We start from the raw sequence: 24054 nt of genomic DNA, 5'->3' as shown, positions 1-24054 counted from the left end.
TGCAATAAATGTCCTTATGACATTTTTATTGGAAAAATATGCCCAAAATGGAGTTACGTCTAGAAAGTTATTGTCTTCAGTCTTACGACCTTTATTTTAACAGGGCCCAGGGCTGGTATTTTAAATAATTTTCTAATGAAGTCAATTTTTCATCATGAAATAAAACAAACAAAAATCCATAAAAATTTGAGTTTTGTTTAGAATTGTGAAAACAATGACCAGTGAGACACAAGCTTTTTTTGAACTGAGGAAACAGACTTTAGCAAGGAAATAATTAGATAATGTTAATTAAATTAGGGTTTACAGTATGTCGAAAAGCTTTTGTTTATATTTATATTATATATATATAAGTGACACTCTTATTCAAAATCAATACATACATATGTATAACATTATACATTGATTTGGAGTGATAAACCTTTAACTTCTAACTAAATAATGCATTTTTGAAAAATATTAATTTATATATTATAATACTGATACTGATAATACAATTGTAACCATTTATTTAATAGCTAAACATGCAAAAATATTAATGCTGATTTTTGGGGTTGGTTGAGTGAGGGGAAACGTTTTATAGTCCAATTTAGGCCCAACTGAAACACTGCAAAAAGATGCACCTCTAAAATGGAAATCTATTTTAGTAATCGCCATATATAACATTCTTGTGAAATCAATCTCTGTTAGGATGGTAATTATTAAATAGTCTCACAGCTTAAGACAACTTTTAATTACCTGTCCTACTGCTTGCAAAGGAGCTTAGCATTTGAAGGTTATGGAGCCTTTAATGATGGTTGCTTTTGTTGTCTGCCCAAATACCCTCAGTGAATTCAGAATCATTTGCAACATTGATAGCCTGTAAATTGACTTCACACATCTGAGAAAGTTAACTGCGTAATCATCAGGGGTTTTACCTATTAGCTTGGAACTACTAACGGAGGAGGGCTCAAAAGTTATTGAAAAATAAATACCATCTTATATCTAAAAGGCAGAGAACCACACTTTCAACATGTTCCTTTGTGCTCTCACATAAAATAAAATGATTGCTTAAACTACCATCACAATAACCTGATTAGGAAATTGTGGAGTGAACACCTATGCTATTTGTTTGTGGATGTTGTTTTATTTTCTTAAAAAGTGGCATAACTTGAAAATTATTACAGATAAGAGTTATGGGGGTTGCTGTACATGTGCATATGTATATGGCAATATGAGTACCAAGTTTCGTGGAAATGTAGACAGTATTTAAGCATAATGGTCAAGGTCAAAGTTTTAACACTACAACAACACCCCTGAGCACCTACACCATCGCTATGACAATACTTAAACAAATTATTTTCTTCCTGGAACAAAAGCTAATAAAAGACTGACAATCAGTTAAATCAAACATTACCTCAAATGTAACTCTGAATTTCTTTTGCTTTACTTTAAGAGGGCTTCTGGAAGATCCATGAATTGTGTCCCCTGAATTTTGTCTATTTATAGACTTCAGTTCAGTTATCTCCCCTGAGTAATTCCTTTGAAGAGACTTTGATCTCGGAGTTGTTTCCCTTAAAATTTGCTTCTTTGGCTGACAGATTAGCTCCCCTGATAAGTGGCGTATAAATCCAGTTGCTTTTCGACTAAGACGTTCCTCAGAATGACTTGTAGTCAATACCAGATTATCGTCTTCGGAAAACCGACGTCGGAAGCAGTGAGTTATTCCCCCTGGTGGCTTGCAAGATAACGGGGACCTGTATTCTTCATCGGGAACCTTCTCGCTCATTGCATTTAAGGTTTCAAAGCACATTTGTACTTAACTTATGTAGTGTGTCATTCACATTTTAGATCCACATTGTATGATACCGTTGCAGTTAAATTGATATTGATGCCAGACTGCTATCGATAATTCATAACCTACTTTGTTTTACAAAAAAGTATATTAAATTCAATTCCTTATGCGCTTTGTTTGTCCACTGTTATGTGGTTAGTAAATCTCTGCATTGGTTTTACAGCTATGAATATCTATCAGGGTAAATGTTTGGTGTCATGTCAATATATTAATATTAACGGCAGCGGCATTAAAATTCCTTCTGTTAAACAAGTTTTCTGGAATCCATTAGCAGTAACACTTTGGTGTTCAACTTCGTATTATCCAAGAAAATATTAACAAAAAATCATACGTACTGTACTGCAGTATTTCAAACAATTGAATTTTTCTAACCATTTAATAATAAATGTAGCTTAATGCATCCGTCGTCTCAATTTGTAATATTCTTCAAGACATTTAATACTCCATAATTCACTTATTCCGATATCCCATTTGTCTCAAATAATTAATGTCAACCATTACATTCCTTTTAAATTAATACTCAAACTTAAGAAATACATCCAATTTTAATCAATTCTGTCGAAAAGACAAAAAGCCAAGTGCACACACAAATGCCCTTTCCGCAGCATAATTATTTCCAATTTAAGTGTACACTGTCGATTAGGTCGACCATATTGTCTGACAGCACTTATTCTGTGGAACTTCTGCATGTAATGCCAGAACTGGCTTCAGACAAATCTCTCAGAAAAGATTTTTATTTCACATGAGTTTCTTCCTGCATTCCAAAATAGAAGAAACTGCAGTGTCATGTTACAGAAGCATCTTAAGTTAAATTTTTACATTTTTCTTAAATTCAGCAAATTCCTTTACTGAATTACCTTATTATTTTTTATTAAGTGTTAAGCTTAGTGCATATTCTTCAATTAAAATATGGACACCTATGCTTATAAAAATGAAAACTCCATCTTAAAGAACTAGTTTTAAAAAACAAATCCATTTTACACTTAAGTTAACTTATGTTACTTAAGAAAGACATAAGATGCTTCTGTAATACGGACACAGAACAGATTTTTTTAAATGTCCTCCTGTAAAACTGGCATAATTGCACTCTGTTTGTTTTTTAAATAGCTGATACTGACCAATTTTGGTAATGACCAGCCACTTTTATAAATCCGATCAACTTCTGTTTTTCAAATCATTTTCCCACTCCGAAAGACCGATTTCTGTCTTTCCTGCATAATCTATCACAAAATGTCAAATAAATATCTGTCTGCTAATATATTCTGAATTTCAAACTATATTTTAAATAATAGATTATATCAAATAAGAACATTCTGAGCAGAATATTTCCATTCAAATTTTGTTTGACATACATTATGATGTGTTTAATAAATTTCTATAATCATCAATAAATCAATGTCACAGAATCTACCATATCAAAGGCAGTATCATATTCCAGACAGATACAAATTCTCTTTCATTGACAAGATTACCATATTCTTAAACAGACTCTAATCCCATATAAAAAAGCTTCCGTACGACCGATATAGTTTATCGAATATGGTTTAACATTATTCTTCATTCTAAATGTGACACTTTTTTTCAGCACAAGGGAAAATCCAATAATTCTGTACTATTTTTCAATTATTTGTTCCACTCTGGGCTTACGGCACTTTCGGACACCTAAATATGTGATAAGTGTTATAGCGCAAAAAATTGCCGATATTGTGTCACAGACAATTCCAATAATATTTGGTTTATTCAAACTCAGACAATATTCTGCTAAAATTGAACAAAACCTTATTTGCATCAGTGCTCGCGTTTTCTAATAGCTAACCAGTCCAATATTGGAAAACATTGTATACAACTCAAATGTATGTTTTTGTCAGACAACTTTGTTGGTAACTTCAAGGGGCTAGACACCAGATGGTCCCAAAATTGGCAAACACAGTAATTCCTCAAAACAAGCCTAGAATTGTCAATATGAGCTAGTACGAGGCCGATTATACATCATTTTACATGATTGAAAGAATATTTCGTTGCTGTCTCAGCTGAGTTTATCAGTTTTAAAAAAAGCGCATAATGGTTTCTCAGTTTATAGTGTGTATATTTAGCATGTGAAAGTCACATGATTAGTACAGATACATACACAAACGTTATGTTTAAATTTACTGGTATTTACAACTGGTAGGCGATCCCAGTAAAATTTGAATTTGAAAAAAATGCAAAAAATGTCCAAGCAATGTGATACTCGGTAAATAAGATTCAATGTGTTGTACACATCAATATCAGTTTTATGTAAGTTTTGGACAATTTTCTTTTTTTTTCTTGCAAGTGTATCATTCTGGTGTCTAGTTCCTTTAAGGTGTCAGATGTAGAAATTAGCTTGTCATTATTTTTATTATAAAGCCTCTGGAGGTTATGTTTTTATGTGATGCCTTAAAAGTAACATCATATATTTTGCAATCATATGGAAGAGTATCACTTGCTGATAAGGTGTAAAAAAAATGTTTCCAGTATTCATTTTGACGTTTAACCTCTTATGTGACATTGACCTTTGATGGGCAGACCTGGGGTTTTGTAGCGACACGCCACTTCATCATCAGAAACATGGAGACAAGTTCCTTGGAAATCTTGTAAGACTTGGATAAGAGGTGGGACAGACATTTTACTTGGTATAATCCTTTTTATAGTTACTCATTTCAACTTTTGACCTCTATGTCTGACCTTGACCAGTCTGCGAAATAACTTCTCAGATGAACTTGCCCTTTCGGGCATCTCCCTGGCAATTTTAACTTGCCCGGACCAATTTTCACTTGCCCGAATAAATTTCAAATAAAATATAAAGCAAAGATCACATCAGAGTTGTTTTATTCATTCTCTAAATGACAAAAGAAGAAAGAAAACAATATCTTCTGTCGACATCTGTGTTGGCATTATCTTTGGGTACAGGACGTTTCTTTCCTGGTTTAGCACCAGGAACATATCTCAAAAATGACATTATCTGATCTATGACCTTCGTCTTTAAAACGCTTGCATCGGACTGGTTTAAATCAAGCGTCCAATCGGCTTTCAATTTTATACGCATAGTTATAAGCGTCTATTGATTCGGACTGCGGAGTAAGTGTACCAGTCGATACAGACCGCGTAAAACGTCATCAAATTTAGTGACTTTTAAAAAGTCGAGTAATACGTCATCAAATTTAGCGTATTTACTTTGTTTGTTGATTTTCGGATAAACGATTTCGTTCTCTTTTTTCACTTGCCCGATCGGGCAAGCAAATACGATTTTTTACTTGCCCGGCGGGATTTTTACTTGCCCCGGGCATCGGGCACATGGGTTATTTCGCAGACTGCTTGACCTTTCAGGTACAGACCTTGGTCCTGTGCGCGATATGCCACCTCATCAAGGTGAACCTTCATGGCAAGTCTTTTAAAAATCCAATAATGCATGGTCAAAATACAGCCCCAACAAAGTTGAGTCTGGACGGATGGACTAACAGACACATTGGACATACACCGAACCACCATTGTGACAATGATGTCTCACTGCAAGTGGGCTTGACAATAAATTGTAGTACAAAATTCAATATCTGCACAAAATATGTGCATTTTATGTTCAGACCCCTGTTTGTTTATAACACAAAGAACACAAACCAAAAACATGAATTTAACATTTTCACAATATTCCCTGGGAGCCAATTTTCTCTGCGTTACAAAATATTAAACTTCATCAAGAATGATTTCCCCTAATAACTATTAAATTTCAAAATTTATTGGACAAGTGAAAATTTTAAATGAACTTATAAATATTTAACAGAAACAAAAAATACTAATGTTAAAGCATCATTGAACAAATTGTTCAGTGCTACTTTTTGATGCATTTTTTTTATTTTGGTATTTCATTAGTCTAGTTTGTTCATACATTTACATAGGTGCAAACTTTTAGATAGAGGATAATTGTTTGTTGTGAGTGTTAGATTGCAAGTTATTTGACACCATGTGAGCGCAAAAAGAAATATATACTTTTGGTGTTCACAAGGTGCGATTTATTGCCTTGTATTAAATAGCTGAAAATGCACATGCAAATATTAAATGACTGGTGGGTTCGAAAAGAATTACAGTGATCAACTTAATAATTGTCTCATAAGGTAGAAATTAGCCATGTTTTCTGCACCTTTCTTTCAAATTATACACAGTATCCTAATCATAAGAACCATTGTTTTCGATATTTTTTTATCTTTTTTGGTAAACTAAAACAGTTGTATTAATTGTGATACTCATCTTATTTGAGAGTAAGAGTGCATCTTTCAAGGTAGTTGACACTTCTTAATTAATAACGTCTTTGATATTGTGATAACTGATATTAAACTTAATATTATGCCCGGCATATCTGCTTGACAGTCAGAGAGAAAAAACATCTTTTAGAACAAACAATATCAGGAAGCTGAAACCACAGCTGTGAGTTCCTATTTTGTGGAGATTCATGTATCATACAATACATCATTCCCTTTCCGACACTGTCACACCGTACATTTATTATTCATCATCTAATATGACAAGCGGGAAAGTTCCGTTGTTTGTCAAATATAATCAAGGCTCGCATGCAATCAGCGTGATATGATAAAACAATGTAATACCCACTGAGAATGCATAATCATTGTTATTCATGAAATCTTTTAGGATGCTGAGCGAAATTAGATCGAGTATTCAGATCTAGTGTTGAGATTTTCTTTTCCAATGTCAAAGACGAGAACTTAAATAGCACATTCATTAATTGCACAGGATATTCCGAGCAGATAATTGTAAGCCCACTGTTCAGTTAATTATTTTTTTTTCCATTCTTTGGCAAGAAAACTCCATGGTTGTTCAAGATTGATTCTAACTATATGGTGGCTTAAAAGAAGTACTTTTCGACCCTTAATTAAGACAAAGGTCAGAGAAGCTTGCACCTGAGTAACACCTATTTATGATTATTCAAATGAACTAACTAGATATAACCAACAGTTTTTTCTGTCCTGAAAATACTCATATCAGATATTTCACATTCCATAAGGGGTTTCTAAGAAGATTTTCAAGCTTTTTCCTTTCGGCTGCCATGGCAACCAGAGTTCTGCATGGAACCACTTTTATTGAAGGCATCTGGAAAAGGACCTCCCAATTTGTAAATCCCTGTGAAGTTTGGTTGAAATTCTCCAAGTGGTTTAGGAGAAGAAGTTGTTTGAAGGAAAATGATTGATGACAGACAACGGACGGACAATCAACCTATCACAATAGCTCACGCTGAGCACTTTGTGCTTAGGTGAGCTTAAAACAGACTGTCTATAAGCCCAAAAGTGCAACAGTTAATCAACATAAGAGCACCAGCAGAAAAAAATGCCATACAACACTGGATTGTTTCTGGTTTTTTTTATAAGAACATAAGGCATAACTCTACAATCATTAACGAGTTACGGGCCTTGCCTATTACATCTGCCTATTGTCTCTGTCATGTTTTGTTTGTATTAATGGATTTCGAGTTAGGGTCAAGCAGTGTGTTGTTTTTTTACCAATTTGGGGCCAGAATTTGTCCCCATTCCCAATGCTAAGGCGTATACTTGGATTCCAAATGTGACAATAAAATTCCCAATTTTATATTTTGATTTTTGATAAAAAATATTGGACCTCCAAAATGCTTTTGTATGAAAAAGTTGATGAAAAGGTTTCTTAACTGAAAAAAAAAATGTCTAATTTTAAAAGCTTTTGTGTACAATTCTAGGCAAAAATTGAATACAGAATTTTAGTCAAAATTGTGTACAATTCTAGGCAAAAATTGAATACAGAATTTTAGTCAAAATGACCTAATTACTTCCTAGTCAGAAAGGCCCCAAAATGGTGGGGAACTGTGAAGGTTCAAGTTTTTTGCAGAATAACGAACTTGAAGGCCACCCCTAAAAACTGAAGGCCATGAAAGTAATGACAACTTTTTTCTTTGAAAACAGACAATTTTAAAAAATGTTCAACCAATAAAAGTTATTCTCGTGACCACTAGAGACATTTTTATGACACATCTAAAATTGGCCTGAGAAATTAACAGAAGAATAAAGTTTCCCTTTTATTGACATTTCACTCAAAAAAACACAATCTCCGATTACGATCGAGACTTAAAACTCTGCCAACACTGAAGAGGCCCCGAGATATAATTGATTTTCGTGACACAGAAAATGTGATTAGCTGATCCCTTTCGCAAATAAATAATCCTATCAGCATAATTGAAAGCTTTCGCAGATATGGAACCGTCCAATTATGGAAATATTCAAATATAATGGCACTTTTTGATTGATGGGTGTTTGTTAATAGGTTTGCTAACATGATTACCTCCCTGAATTCCAAGAAATTGGCTCTATCATGGTTACTTCCCTTGGACAATATGAAGTGGGGTTTTTCAAAGTTTTATTTGCATAACATCCAACAGACCATGGCCCATGTGGACAAAAATCATATTCAGTAATATGTAGAGAGTAAGGTAATATAGAGGCAGTAATAGCTGATATTGAACCAAATATTAGATAGTTCAACTACCATAAAATATTGGGGTTATTTCAGTCACAAGGGTTGGGATGAAAGAATGGTTTTGTCCCATGTTGTCAGGGAAAACATTCAATAAATAGGGTGAGGTATTTAAAAGTTAATAGCACTGTAATTCATCCTCACCGAGGTTATTGAACTGTTTCACCATTTCTATTTGTGACCATTCAGATATGCGCGTTATTGTGTAGACAATAACAAAGAAAACACTCATGAAACATGTTAGTTTCATTTAGACTAAAATAATCCATAGAAAAATGATTAATGTAACTACAACTGGTGGATTAAGACTGCAAACAATGTAGACATGCATACTGGCGAGTGTTTTCTTGTCTATACATTTACTCACATATCAGAATCGTCAAACCAAGTAGGCGGAGCTTAACCATTAAATAACTAGCTAGCGGATAAATTACAATGACATTTAAATATAAGCCCACCACTTATTGAATGCTGTTGTTGAAAATATGGTACCAAACAGTTACTACTTCCACAACCCTTGTGATTAAAATCATTCAACTAGCACCTTTCCGTACATGCATGATTTCAAAAACGTTTGAAGTGACACGGTTATTCAAAATCAATGCATTTTTACAAACATACATTTGAGTAATAAACCTTTAACTACTTCCTAAAAAATGCATTCATAGAAAATATTAAATACTAATAACAAGGCTGTTACTGTGTATTTAATAGCTGGAAATGCAAAAATATTAAATGATTGGTGAATGCTAAAAGATTTACTGTGATCTTAGGTAGAACTATACTATGTTTTTTTTGCACATTTCTTTCAAATTAAACCCCGTATCCTTGATAAGAACCATGGTTTTTAAAATTTATTTATACCCTTTTTAGTATATTTAACAATTGTATTAATTGTGGTAAATCTTATTTGGGAGTAAGAGTGCATCTTTAACTTCTGGTAACATGACTGCAGGAATTATTACTTACACACATTTTTTAACGATCCTCATCACAGCTTTAAGCTTGACATCATCATGTTGTACATGTACTCTATATGAACTGACCTAAAGTGTATGATTTGTCCTAAAGCATAAATATTTACAAGAAAAAGCTTACCTCGAATAGTTTTAGTTCAAGTTTGTATATTTCATGAAGTAGATCCCTCTCGAAAGTTCCCGAAGAATGTCGACTTCTGCGGTACGTATAGTGCTCGTCCATTTGATTTGATTTTTAACTTTCAACAACATAGCATTCGTTTTTGTGTAATTTCCCATCCATTCCATGTACAAAATCCATGTTCATTTCTCATTAAGTTATACAGTCATTAGATATTATATACTCTATATACTATGCAACTTAAGGTTTCTCTATTTCACTCCAGCACCATTAAAACCATTTTTTTGTCACTTTTTTTTTTTATAACATTTCATAACTATTTTTCACTATTTAGATCTATTTTTGTGTCTGTTTTATAATTGCGAAACATCTGCACATAATCCATTTTGTACTCCTCATTTTGTATATAAAAAGTATCCGAATAAAATTATCCTTCGCTTTCATATTACCTTCGTTCAAGTTCAAATGCATATTTTTGTCAATTTATTGTGTCATCAGCATTTTATCTCTGAAGTTTATCATTTTCAACGTATTTAGTTCAATTCGCAAGTTTAATTTCACACATCATTTGAGGTTTATTTATCACGCCTCAACATTACATTTCCTAGTTAATATGTAAATATATCGCATCACTGTCATATATTGTTGAGATGGTAATTTATAATATCACCTGAGGTATACATACATACACTTATTTATTATTTTTGTTTACGGACGGACATATCTGAATATCCGTACAGCATGTCAACAAACTGTAAATCAATTGATATGACATGGTTTATTAATGATGCGCTTTTGTATCTACAATGTTTAAAAAGCTTACAACTGTGACAGCAGGACGTTTATAGACCTTGAAGAAATGTCTGTCCCGATCTGTTCATGTTTCAGCAAACATTTGTGACAGAAAAATAGACATGAAAAACCAATCTCCTCAAAAATTACTTACCCTTGATAACTTCAATATTTCACACATAGTACTAACCAAATTTTAAATATTTCCAACATTAAAAAATATATACCATCTTTAGATATTTCCAAACAGTGATTTAACATGAAAATATCTGTCAACTTGGTGTATATATCTCCATCAAATATAATAAACCAATTTGTCGCATCCCCATCAGATATACTAAAGCTTACATCAAAGTGATTCTTCATGTTTTATTCATGTCACCAGCAAGATATCTCAACTTGACCAACCTGTATATTCCATTGTAAACATTTTACGCTACATATAAAAGCCATAAATGAGACTTTCTTAACATAAATATCAATTCATTTTATCATAACAATATTAGTTTACACTACCAATATCAATGTCGGCTACATTTATATCCATACTGACACCACACTTAATATACAGAATCATAAATTTATAACATTTCACTTCAGTGTAATTCATTTATTTTAAACTTTTGATGAGCTTAAAACTTGGTCTTGCTGTTAAAATTTCCCATGTAAAATAAAACTTGTTCCAATTGCTAATGTAAACATATAGACTGTCACTAACATTCACGAAAACTCCTTTTTTGAACATTAAAGGTACATCGTTCAAATAGTAAGCGAGAAAAAATAAAATTTGATTTGTTACAAGTTGTTTTGCATGCAAATTTCCAAAGCTTAGAAAACCATTCCAAAGATGACATTTTCAACAGATTTAGTCCCATTTATTAAATAGTCTGAGACATTCTTATATTACCAATATGTTTCTTAGCATGAATAAAAGACAGCATGCCAGTTCTAACCAATAGAAAACCCTCAAAAGCTGGTCTGTAAAAATACACCTTTAAAAGCTAATTACTTCCGCCAATGCGAAATACAACCACCATTTCTTGACATCAAGTAACATCATCGGCAAATCGGTAAGAATACACCTTTAAATGCAAAATACTTTCTCCAGAAGACAACATCAAGAATTAGACTCAAGTTTCAGGCAAATTCCATCATTATTTCCATAAATGCATAAATCATTTTTCTGATTCAACTTAAGGATGGAGACATAGGACAAAACGCAACAAAATTTCCGGAAATAATTATTCGCTTTTGCCCAATCTGCATATTTTTTTCCTCAATCTTTGAAATGGATCCATCATTTTCTGAGTTGCATCCAAAAGCATTTTCAAGACCTGTATTTGGTAATTATACTATCATTATTCCAAAAGATAAGACATAATTTTCAATTTCATCCCCTAAACCTTATTATCTTCATTTTTAAAATGGTAGCTTAAAATTGCCCAATTATGTTTTAAGCCAGAATAAAAACTCGAGTAATTTATTCACTATAATTGCTTAAAAAAATATCACAGAAACACTTTTATTTTTTAAGATCTTCCTAAAAAATGGCCATATAAATGATAATTTCAAAATCTATTTTATAACACTGAATTTTTCCCTTTAAAAAGAAGATTAACAAAAATATATAATACAACCAAATCTCATGATTGTTGATTTAATCCACAATATACATAGCTTATATTAACAACATTGCAGTAAACATCTTCTATATAATTGATACATCCACCAGAACACAATCTTCAAATATAATGACCTTATTCCTATAATTATCTTCCAAGAATGTTTATGAACACATGCTTAAGTACTTAGCCTATCTATCCAGTTAGATAGAAAAGCATATATATCCATTGAACTCATGTATCACATATAGCTGTGAGTATGGGTTTACTCCAGCGATCACTTTAATTAGGGCATTTTTGAAGTAATTCATATTCCCGGAGGGGGTGGTATCCATAAAACATCTTAAGCCATTTCCTAACTGAAGTTATTTTCCTATTAACTTAGTATCTCTCTTAGCATATGATGTAATAACTTTATAATATTTGAAATATTATTCTACAATGAATTAATAAAAAATGCATACTTTCTTGCCCAGGGGCGGTATTCATAAAACTTCCTAAGTCATTTTTAAACTTAACTTAAAGTCACTTTCCTAATTTTAGTATCTCTTTATTCATATAAAAAAAAACTGAAAGATTTTTCAAAATACATTATTTTCATTGACCTTCTTGAAAAAAACAACATTCTTTAATGATAAAAATGCTTAAAATGCTTTTCTTTATACAAATTTTTTTTTTGGTCATTGATATTATTCCATGTATTCAAAAAACTAAATATTGTACATATTCAGCTGAAAGTTTTTTTTAAACATATAAGTAAGTGGAACTATAAATGAAAAAAAGAAATTAACTATAAATCACTTCTTCTTTTTTCAACCACTAAAGCCCAATTATTAATGACCTCCAAAGATGCATCACCTAATATAAGTCAAAAGTGTGTGAATTTATTGCTTTGAAGTTTAAATTTTCATTTTTATGTCAATTTATTATTTGTATACCATCTTTGAAAGCAAAACTAATGTATGTAAATCATTAACACAACTACATTTAATTCATTTACACTTCTATTACTTATTCTTAATTTGAAATACTATATGGTATAGACACAGATAACAAATATTAATGGACCAGAACGGATGATTTTTACAGCTGAAAATCAAGAAATATCAAGCTTACAACTTTATGAATTTAAATCCTCATGAATATTTTATGAGATGTTTTAGTTTTTTACCACCAGTGGTGAAAATATGTGAAATCTGACAAGTTGAGAAATTAGAAATATTGAACCTCCTGAGGTTGCAAATTGTAAAAACACTTATTTTTTAACACCTATGATTTTCCCCCAGATATTTGATCAAGTTTTAGAATATGCTGAGAAATGAACTAAAATTGAGTTACTGAACTCTATATAAGAAGATAATTTGGATGATTTGTAAAAAAGCTAGGATCAAAATTACAGTACAAGAAGTGAATTTCTTACCTATATATTATAAGGTTTTAAAGAAGTATTTGCACTTTTCTGCCATTAAAGAACAGTTTAATAATAATAATGTATGTGCTTTAAACTTCAACAAGATATATCTTAAGATAGTATATACAACATTTTTATTTTATTTTATGATACAACAACCAATCTCCACCCACTAAACTTATAATTGATATTATACACGAGCAGAGCATTATTGAAACAAATGACGTCATAATTCCAGCATTCTGATATGAGAATTAATGCATATAAACAAAAACAAAAAAAATCTCTCCAATACCTTACAAAGTCATATGTTTCTTACATGTTTACTTAATTAAGACATTCATGAAACTCTTTGGAACTATTTTCTTTTATCAGCTTTGAATCAGGGTATAAATCAAAGACCTGTTATAATTAATAATAGTTCCAGACTGAAAAAAAAACATCAAAGGTTCCTGTTATAATTAGATAACAAATTGTCTGGCTTAAGTTTAAGAAATAAATTGATCGACTTGAAACACATGTTACCAACATACTAGGGTTGTTTGTTTTGAAAACACTGGACTTCAAAACTTCAAAGAATGATGTAAACTTTAAACAGAAGATTTATCAAAACCAGGGACTTAAACTAAGAACATAGAAAAATCATTGCTGATTTTAAACATGACAGATATGACTTTAAATTTAACTTTGACTTTAACATTAAATATCTCTATTTTTTTCTTTTGAAATTATTGAATTATTTGCAAAAACAGCACATGAAACATAACTAAGGGAGGTAAACTATGAACATTAAAAACACAACTAAGGGAGTTAAGCGCTGTACATTAAACTTTATACTTAAGGGAGATAACAACTTATACATTTTAAAACCTAACAAAGGGAGTTAAGAAATGTACATTATACTAAGGGAGCTAAGCAATGAGCCTTAAATACCTAACCAAATGAGTAAAGAAACATAAATTACAAGTATAATTCACCAATCACAAGAGTGCTGCCAAGTGAACAGTAACGCTCGCCTGTTTAGCACAACGCAATAACTATTTACCAAGAGTTATGGGCCTTTGTGTACAGGAGCATATCATCTCTGGCAACATATGTGCATAAGTTTCACTCAAATAGTTTTTTCCTATTCCAGGTTCGAGGTTTCGCAAAATGACCTGGCCACACCATGGGAATCCAAATACACCCAAATTTTTTCTCGAAAAAAAGGGATGAGCTGAAACCATCATATTCAACAAGAAATATTTTTGATCCAAAAGAGAATTTAATTCTAAGTGTTTTGTGAGATTTACGTTATTTAAGAAACTTACCCGAAATTCTTCTAAGTACAGATTGCACAGATCAGTATTACTGATTACATCAGGTTTCGCTGTTTCTTCAGCTAATCGATTAAAGCTATTATCAACACCCTCCATCCACGCTATGAACTCTTCCAGTGCGGCATAAAATTGCTCCGCTGTCTGTAGACTTTTATCTGCGACTTGAATGTTACTTGCTAGCCTGAAAAATATTTTGGTGCATGAAAATACAACAAATATTTGTTTGCATTTTTTTAATATGAGGGGCAGTGGTAATGTTTGCCGACTGCTCTTGTCAAACAATTATTATAATCAATATATGAAATTGCTACTTAATAATATTTTTTTGAATATCACTCACTACCTCATTGATATCTCAGAGATCATAACCCTTCAACAATATTAAACAAGAGGGCCATGATGGCCCTGTATCGCTCACCTGTAGCTTTGCTAAATAAAGTGAACATTCTGACCTATTATCATAAAGATCCAATGAAAAGTATGGCCCCTAGAGGCCACTCTTTTATTTGTCTCACTGACCTAGTTTTTTACCCCACATGACCCTATCAGTAGGCAATGCTTCAAACCAAATATTTAAGACTAGTCCTTGTGGCTTCAGACAAGAAAATTTTAAAGTTTTTTCCTATATAAGCCTATGTAAAACTTGTGACACCCAGGGTGAGGCCTCTTTTCACCACAGGTGCACAAATTGAACAATCTTGGTAGCGGGCCACTAGGTTATGCCACATATAAAATGCCAATGTCTTGTTGGTTTAGACAAGAAGTTTTTTGTTCTATATAAGCCTATGCAAAACTTGTGACTCCCCCCAGGATAGGGCCTCTTCTCCCCAGGGGCATAAATTGAACAATCTTGGTAGAGGACCACTTGGTTATGATACATACCAAATATTGAATGCGTAGGCCTTGCATTTTCAGACAAGAAGATTTTTAAACACTTTCCTTATATAAGCCTATGTAAAACTTGTGACCCCCTAGGTGGGGCCTCTTATCACTTCAGGGGCATAATTTGAATAATCTCGGTAGAGAACCACAAGGTAAAGCTACATACCATATATCAAATGCCTAGGCCTTGTGGTTTTAGACAAGATTTTAAGTTTTCACTAAATAAGCCTATGTAAAACTTGCGACCCCCGGGCAGGGCCTCTTATCACTCCAGAGGCATAATTAGAACAATCTTGGTAGATGTCCATAAAGTAATTATACATGCCAAATATCAAAGACCTAGGACTTCTAGTTTTGGAGAAGATTTGTTAAGTTTTCCATATCTAAGTCTATGTAAACCACGTGACCCGGGGCGGGGTCATTTTTGACCCCAGGGGCATAATTTGAACAATCTTGGTAGAGGTCCATTAGGTGATGCTACATATCAAATATCAAAGCTCTAGGCCTTGTGGTTTTGGAGGAGAATTTTTTTTAAGTTTTTCTTATCGGTTACCATGGCAACCAGAGTTTCGCATGGAATCCATGTCTTTGAACAACTTTGGTAGAGCTTCATGCAAGGAACATCCCTGACCAAGTTGCATTGAGATTAGGCTAAAATTGTGACCTCTATTGTGTTCACAAGGTTTTTGTACTAATTGACCTAGTGACCTAGTTATTGACCGTGAATGACCCAATATCAAACTTGACCTACATTTTATAGCGATGATCATTCTGACCAAGTTGCATTGAGATTAGGCTAAAATTGTGACCTCTATTGTGTTCACAAGGTTTTTCTACTAATTGACCTAGTGACCTAGTTATTGACCGCGGATGACCCAATATCGAACTAGACCTAAATTTTATAGAGATGATCATTCTGACCAAGTTGCATTGAGATTAGGCTAAAATTGTGACCTCTAATGTGTTCACAAGGTATTTCTACTAATTGACCTACTGACCTAGTTTTTGACCCCAGATGACCCAATATCGAACTTGACCTAGTTTTCATAGAGATGATCAGTCTGACCAAGTTTCATAAAGATTAGGTCAAAATTGTGACCTCTGTTGTGTTCACAAGGTTTTTCTAATAATTGACCTAGTGACCTAGTTATTGACTGCGGATGACCCAATATCGAACTTGACCTAGATTTCATAGAGATGATTATTCTGACCAACTTGCATTGAGATTAGGCTAAAATTGTGACCTCTATTGTGTTCACAAGGTTTTTGTACTAATTGACCTAGTGACCTAGTTGTTGACCGCGGATGACCCAATATCGAACTTGACCTACATTTTATAGAGATGATCATTCTGACCAAGTTGCATTGAGATTAGGCTAAAATTGTGACCTCTATTGTGTTCACAAGGTTTTTCTACTAATTGACCTAGTGACCTAGTTTTTGACCTGGGTTGACCCAATATGGAACTTGACCTAGCTTATGTTAAGATGATCATTCTGACCAAGTTTCATTAAGATAAGGCTAAAATTGTGACCTCTATTTTGTTCACAAGGTTTTTCTAATAATTGACCTAGTGACCTAGTTATTGACTGCGTATGACCCAATATCGAACTTGACCCAGATTTTATAGAGATGATCATTCTGACCAAGTTGCATTAAGATTAGCCTAAAATTGTGACCTCTATTGTGTTCACAAGGTTTTTGTACTAATTGACCTAGTGACCTAGTTATTGACCGCAGATGACCCAATATCGAACTTGACCTAGATTTTATAGAGATGATCATTCTGACCAAGTTGCATTGAGATTAGGCTAAAATTGTGACCTCTATTGTGTTCACAAGGTTTTTGTACTAATTGACCTAGTGACCTAGTTATTGACCGTGAATGACCCAATATCAAACTTGACCTACATTTTACAGCGATGATCATTCTGACCAATTTGCATTGAGATTAGGCTAAAATTGTGACCTCTATTGTGTTCACAAGGTTTTTCTACTAATTGACCTAGTGACCTAGTTATTGACCGTGAATGACCCAATATCAAACTTGACCTACATTTTACAGCGATGATCATTCTGACCAATTTGCATTGAGATTAGGCTAAAATTGTGACCTCTATTGTGTTCACAAGGTTTTTCTACTAATTGACCTAGTGACCTAGTTATTGACCGCGGATGACCCAATATCGAACTTGACCTAGATTTTATAGAGATGATCATTCTGACCAAGTTGCATTGAGATTAGGCTAAAATTGTGACCTCTAATGTGTTCACAAGGTATTTCTTCTAATTGACCTACCGACCTAGTTTTTGACCCCAGATGACCCAATATCGAACTTGACCTAGATTTCATAGAGATGATCAGTCTGACCAAGTTTCATAAAGATTAGGTCAAAATTGTGACCTCTGTTGTGTTCACAAGGTTTTTCTAATAATTGACCTAGTGACCTAGTTATTGACTGCGGATGACCCAATATCGAACTTGACCTAGATTTTATAGAGATGATTATTCTGACCAAGTTGCATTGAGATTAGGCTAAAATTGTGACCTCTATTGTGTTCACAAGGTTTTTGTACTAATTGACCTAGTGACCTAGTTGTTGACCGCGGATGATCCAATATCGAACTTGACCTACATTTTATAGAGATGATCATTCTGACCAAGTTGCATTGCGATTAGGCTAAAATTGTGACCTCTATTGTGTTCACAAGGTTTTTCTACTAATTGACCTAGTGACCTAATTATTGACCGCGGATGACCCAATATCGAACTTGACCTAGATTTTATAGAGATGACCATTCTGACCAAGTTGCATTGAGATTAGGCTAAAATTGTGACCTCTATTGTGTTCACAAGGTTTTTCTACTAATTGACCTAGTGACCTAGTTTTTGACCCCAGATGACCCAATATCGAACTTGACCTAGATTTTATAGAGATGATCAGTCTGACCAAGTTTCATAAAGATTAGGTCAAAATTGTGACCTCTATTGTGTTCACAAGCAATTGTGAACGGACGGACGGACGGACGGACGGACGGACGGACGACGGACGAAGAGTGATCACAAAAGCTCACCTTGTCACTACGTGACAGGTGAGCTAAAAAGTTATCAAAATTTAGGTAAACAAACAAATAATAACTATTTTATTTCAATATATTTATGATAGTTATACTTTCCCATGGTAAATACAGATGTATCAGTGAAATAAACATGATATTTTTCACTGTCTTGAAATTTTAGCCTGATCCAAATTCCAAACAAATGTTTTCATGCACTGGGCTAGGATACATTAAAAAACGTAGTTTCAAAAATGACATTACCGTCACATACTATTTTGCCCGCTTTCCTAAACAACAATAAATCAGTCATTTTATATCCTTTGTAGGCATATAACAAAAAAGTGTTCTTGTTAAAATTTACACAATAAGTCCATGTTATTCTGGATCAATCCTCATATTAACAACTCTGAGCTGTGACATATAAACCTACTTGTTAAGTACTGCTGTCCACCTAGTCATGAGTTTTTCCAGCTGAATATTAATGAGACTGGTGTCGTCCGCACAATATTGAGTGATGAGAGAATTCGCCAGGTCCTTCAGCGCATCTGCCTTCATTTGCCATTCTGATACCTCTGCTTGAAGTGTCTGAAATTGGCAGAACATTTATTCATATACTTTTAAGTTATAATATATAAATAGGGCCTAAAAAAAATAATTGTTTGGTTAGGGTTACATCCTTAAAAAAAATAGGTAGGGTAGGTAGGCTTTTTATTTATTTTTTTATTAGGTTTTATATATGAATATAATTTTCATCATTGGAGAATGGTGTTAAAGCTATCTTCTGTACAAGCAGTTAAGGTTTAAACTTAATATTAAAAGCAATTAAAAAAAAAACGAAATATATTTTTTTTTTTTTTTTTTTTTTTTTTTTATTTTTTCATTTTTTTTTCAAACTGACTATAAAAACGGTAGGGTCGGCGCCTATTCCGTAGGTAGGGTCGGGTAACCCGAACCAAATGTATTTTTTTTTTAGGCCTAGGTAATGAACTTTTTCATAAAACTGTACCTAACTCTCTTAAGTGACATGCATGTGTCAACTAACTCAAATTAAGGAACAATAAATAAATTAAAAAAACGATTGTCAAATGTATTTTTAAGTTGAATTATTTAATTATATTGAATTAAAAATATATTTCGGGAATACAAAACTCTTCTTATAATCTATTTTTACATCAATTCAAATTTTAACAAATTTATTTAGCTTGATTGTGAAGACTCTAATACATGTATGTTTTGAATGAAAGGAATCACACTATTATATTGACTCCTGGGAAGAAACCTATGGGTACTAGAGTGGTATTAAATATTCATCCTTATTGGAACAATGCACAATTTAGCTAATGTAACTGCATGATATTATAAAAAAGAACATACTTATGCAGTGAATTAAGACATTAATGTAAGTCCATTATTAAAGACTGACTAAAGACTGACTAAATTAAGTTGAATATTTTGAGAAGCTATGATGAAATGTTCTTAGTGGAGCTTGAACTATTAACCTCTAAGTTTAGAGGCAGACACATAATTACCATGTGACTAATTATTAGGATACATGATTGTGCAGTAGCCTGAAAATGTACTGTGAATGTTCTCTGACTTAACACAATGGAATGTTTCTTACATGAAGTTTCTTTATTTTGCTAGGTAGCTTTGCGCTGCTCTTTTTCATATTTAACTATTATTTACAAACTGCGTTTCTATTTCTACGACCTCTTTCCTTCATTACATTTACCTTATTCTGTTTCCGCAGTCTTTGCGTGTTAAGGTTTGCCGTTGTGTCAGTTGCCAATTCACCCTCTACGCCTGTTAGCCAGTGTTCAAAGTCAGCATGGGCATCTTCGAATGTACCACATGCTGTCAACATGCCTTCTAGCTCTGTCTCGCGATTTTTGACACTAACTTCAGTAGTCGCCCATTGCTCTTGCAAACGATCAGCTGAAAAAATATGTGTTTAAGGGAACTTGAAAGGCAAGGCATTCTAAATTTCCGTCAGTAGAGATGTCCAATTACTCAGGTTTTTTCATAGCTGATATTTGGTTATTGTCCCAGTGTGAGAATGTATGTTCTTCAGAAACTGTAAAATAAATAACCCCCAATATTTTTTAAATTTTGAGAATTTTTTTCGATGGAAAAATTTCCAATTACAAGGGTATAGGTCAGAATTTCCCAAAATATCTGGAAAAGAAAAAACAATGAAAAATTCTTAAAGTACTCATATTGTTTCTGGCTTCAAAACATGAGGGATGCTGAGTGGACACCAACACTCATTGTTTTTTGTTTTGTTTTTTTTTCTCAGTTTAGCAAGGGGCATAACTCAACAATTATTTATGCCAGAGCTATGCAAGAGTTATGTGTAATGTCTCTTGCAATAGGTGTTACCAGTTTCAATTTGGACATCTTGAAAAGTTTCTGGTTGGTTTTCACATCCATTTAAACTCATTGGCACTACAACAAGGGAAGGCGAATTGGAGCATTTTTACCAGGCTGAAGATTTTCAACACAATATAATATGCTGTGGCTCAAATGATGGTGAGCACGAGACAGAGAGGCTTTTAAGCTTTGACGTCATAGGTGATGTTGTAACAAACTACAGTCGAAAGTTGCTATGTCAAAATCTGTTTTCTCGATGTTATGTGTATGTCGAGCCCTTTTCAAGTGTGTTGTGTTTAGTAAGTTTTCTATTTCCATTATACTGAATGTTATTTTTAAATCCTGAGGTGCCGACAACTTTGATAAAGAGAGTTTTGACTGTATTTCTTAATTATGACCTGGCAATCTTGTAATTACATATCTCAGTCATTGAAAAATAAACAACTTAACTGACCTTTTTCTAAGAAAGCTTTCTGTTCAGGGCTCCGAGCCGGAAGCACCTGCAACCACGTGGTGGTGTCTGAGATCTCGACCAGTTTTCCACGTTTATCCTCCATATCTTGTAAGTTGCCCTGAAAAAGCATGAAAATACATTTTGAGTTTTCAGGAAAATTTTGTGTCTTTCTTTTACAGAAAAATATTTTATCAGTATTTTATGTTACCACTGTTTTTAATTTCTGCATCATTTATCATATATCAATAAATGTCAATGTGAATAGCAAAACATTCAAATGAATAATGATAAAATTTATGAAAAACAGTTTACATTATTGAAATTATTATATGGTGTGTTTTAGAATTCAGATATAAATTTCCAATGCTATGTAAAATTCCCCATGCATTATTAACATAATTAATCATTATTCATGCATATAGATATAAATATATTTACTACTCATTTTTTAAAAAAAAAAAAACTGAAAAATTATAAGACAATTTATACTTTATAACTGCATACTGTGTAATTGTCCCTCAGGGATCTAATGTAGCGTCTCATCCACAATTAATAAAATTGACAAATAATATTCAGAGACCAAAAATTTGTCGACAAATTGTCAAAGTGATTAACATCCAATCACTATAAAATTGTTGTTTGAGTACAAATGAATCTGAACATATAGTAAAATGATTTACCAATACTTTAAGCCTGGAATTATAAATATTCTGGTTTTCAAAAGCTAATCCTCAGGTACAACCAAAATTATACGGGTTCAATAAATAATTAACACACGTTACTTCTGAAACAGTAGAGTCATTGGTCTGTTACATGAATTTCAATAGCTTGAAATTCACCTTTTTATATGTACCGGCATGGGAAAACCCAGTTATGTGAATCTGGGCTATATACATTGGTGGCAAACAACTTGATGTCAAAATTATTTATTAAATATTATTGTCAAATCAATAGATAATGGATGAGCTGCTTAAAAGGTGACTTTTTTCTCAAAAAAGGACTTTTGCAAGAAACCTGCAGACTTAATCTTTTATGAACTGTAAAAGGAGCCTACATGTCTGTATTATCAAGGTAAATATTTGTGTCAAACTGTAAAATCATTCCATTTTGCAGGGGATAACTTTTTTTTACCTATTTAACATAAAGTAAGTTAAATATTCTTAAAATACAACTTCCATGGCAACACCTATTTTTTTCTTTAAAAGTGACTGGAGAACAAAGGCCTACGTGAGAATGTGTAAATAAATCACTGTGAAAGGGAGGTTGAACAACTTTGCCAAAATTAATTTTGAAACAGAATCAATTAGAACAAAGTTAGACACAAGTTAAAGGACATAGTTTGAAACCCATTTGGAACTCCTCGGCCATTGTCCACCGAAAACAACCTAGGATGAATGCTGGTGCATTAGTAGAAGTAGTTTGTAAAATTTTAGTATTAATTAATTCTAGTGTTTTAATGCATATTTTGTATTTAAATTGATTGCCAGTAAAGTGATTAATTGCATAAATAATTAAGATTCGCAAGTTATTAATTTTAAGTGCTTAATTGAAATTTAACAACGCAATCTACTTGTTGCGTAGTTAACGTAAAGAATTCTGACACTGTAAACTGTCCAAATACATCCAAGGTTGTTTTGATGGATGATGGCGAAATGAAAACCCATTCACCCATGGTTTCAAAAAAAGTATGAATTCAAAACTGCCAAATAAAATGATTTTACAGAGCAAGTATAGTTGGATGTAAGGAGGATTGTGGGTAAATTTTGTTGCTTGCCGGGAACCAAATTTAATTTTAACCTGCATATACTTTAGAAGAGATTTGATCTGTATAAGAATGCGTTCAACATCTTCCAAGAAAATTAAATTTGGTGACTTTGAATGTTTTCTGGCCTGAAATAATTGAAACATTGCATTTACCTTACAAGTTTTGAAACTATATATAATCAGCTCTAGTATGAACTAGAATTCCACTAACCTGACCGACCCAATTTTTTCCCTCCCAACTCTGAACATTTTTTTGTGCCGTAAAGTGGATTTGCTTTCAGAATTTCTAAATATATGTTCATTTTTTGAGTGAACATGTTAAAATTTGACCATTTATATCTAAATTGATAGTGATATACCCTGAAATAGGTCGGTTCAGTAAAGAATCCTGGTTCTCTAATACATCTAGTGTTTAAAACCTCCCATGTAGCTTAAGATCTCATTCCATTTACAGCTATGCCGATTACAAATCCAAGCAGTTTTTCAAACCAAAGCAAAGGAAGAATTTTCTATACACAAATATATATGTTAATGAAATTGAAAACCAATACAATTTCATGCCTTTTACATTTAACAATCATACTTCTAAGGAAACATTAAGCTATTCCTAAAGGATTCTTAACTTGCAGTGCTTGTATGAATTACTTTAATGCATCAGAGAACTCAAAATTTAACTTCTGGAGTGAATAAACCTATTCTAAGTTGTATGCTGCTGTCTTGTTTATAGCGTTTCCTAAATAATCAATCACACACAAATATTTCCAAACTAGAACCATACCAATCTCCTACGCAGTGATCTCCCCTGACAAGCCAAATAGATCTCTGCCACATTTAGCAAGTATAGCTGGATTTCAGCTATATAAACTCTTTGTTTTTAATGTTTTTTTCTCCTGTCTTTTTTTTTTTATAGTTATACCAAATTT

General features: G+C 32.8%; 1 protein-coding gene across 8 annotated transcripts in view; it reads right to left on the bottom strand.

The window, feature by feature from the left end:
- The window catches only part of LOC128238446 (dystrophin-like), a 198707-nt gene that overhangs the window by 60688 nt on the left and 113965 nt on the right, over positions 1-24054 (bottom strand). For all 8 annotated transcript variants that reach the window (XM_052954371.1, XM_052954368.1, XM_052954370.1 and 5 more), the window contains 4 exons: positions 21368-21485; positions 20276-20478; positions 18974-19128; positions 14593-14782 (listed from right to left, as the gene is read on the bottom strand). In XM_052954371.1, coding sequence (XP_052810331.1) covers positions 14593-14782; positions 18974-19128; positions 20276-20478; positions 21368-21485 — 666 coding nt within the window. The remainder of the gene's footprint in view (positions 1-14592; positions 14783-18973; positions 19129-20275; positions 20479-21367; positions 21486-24054) is intronic.

Source organism: Mya arenaria, chromosome 6 (assembly GCF_026914265.1).
Source record: "Mya arenaria isolate MELC-2E11 chromosome 6, ASM2691426v1".
Lineage (NCBI taxonomy): Eukaryota > Metazoa > Mollusca > Bivalvia > Myida > Myidae > Mya > Mya arenaria.
This window is presented reverse-complemented; position numbering and strand designations above follow the sequence as displayed.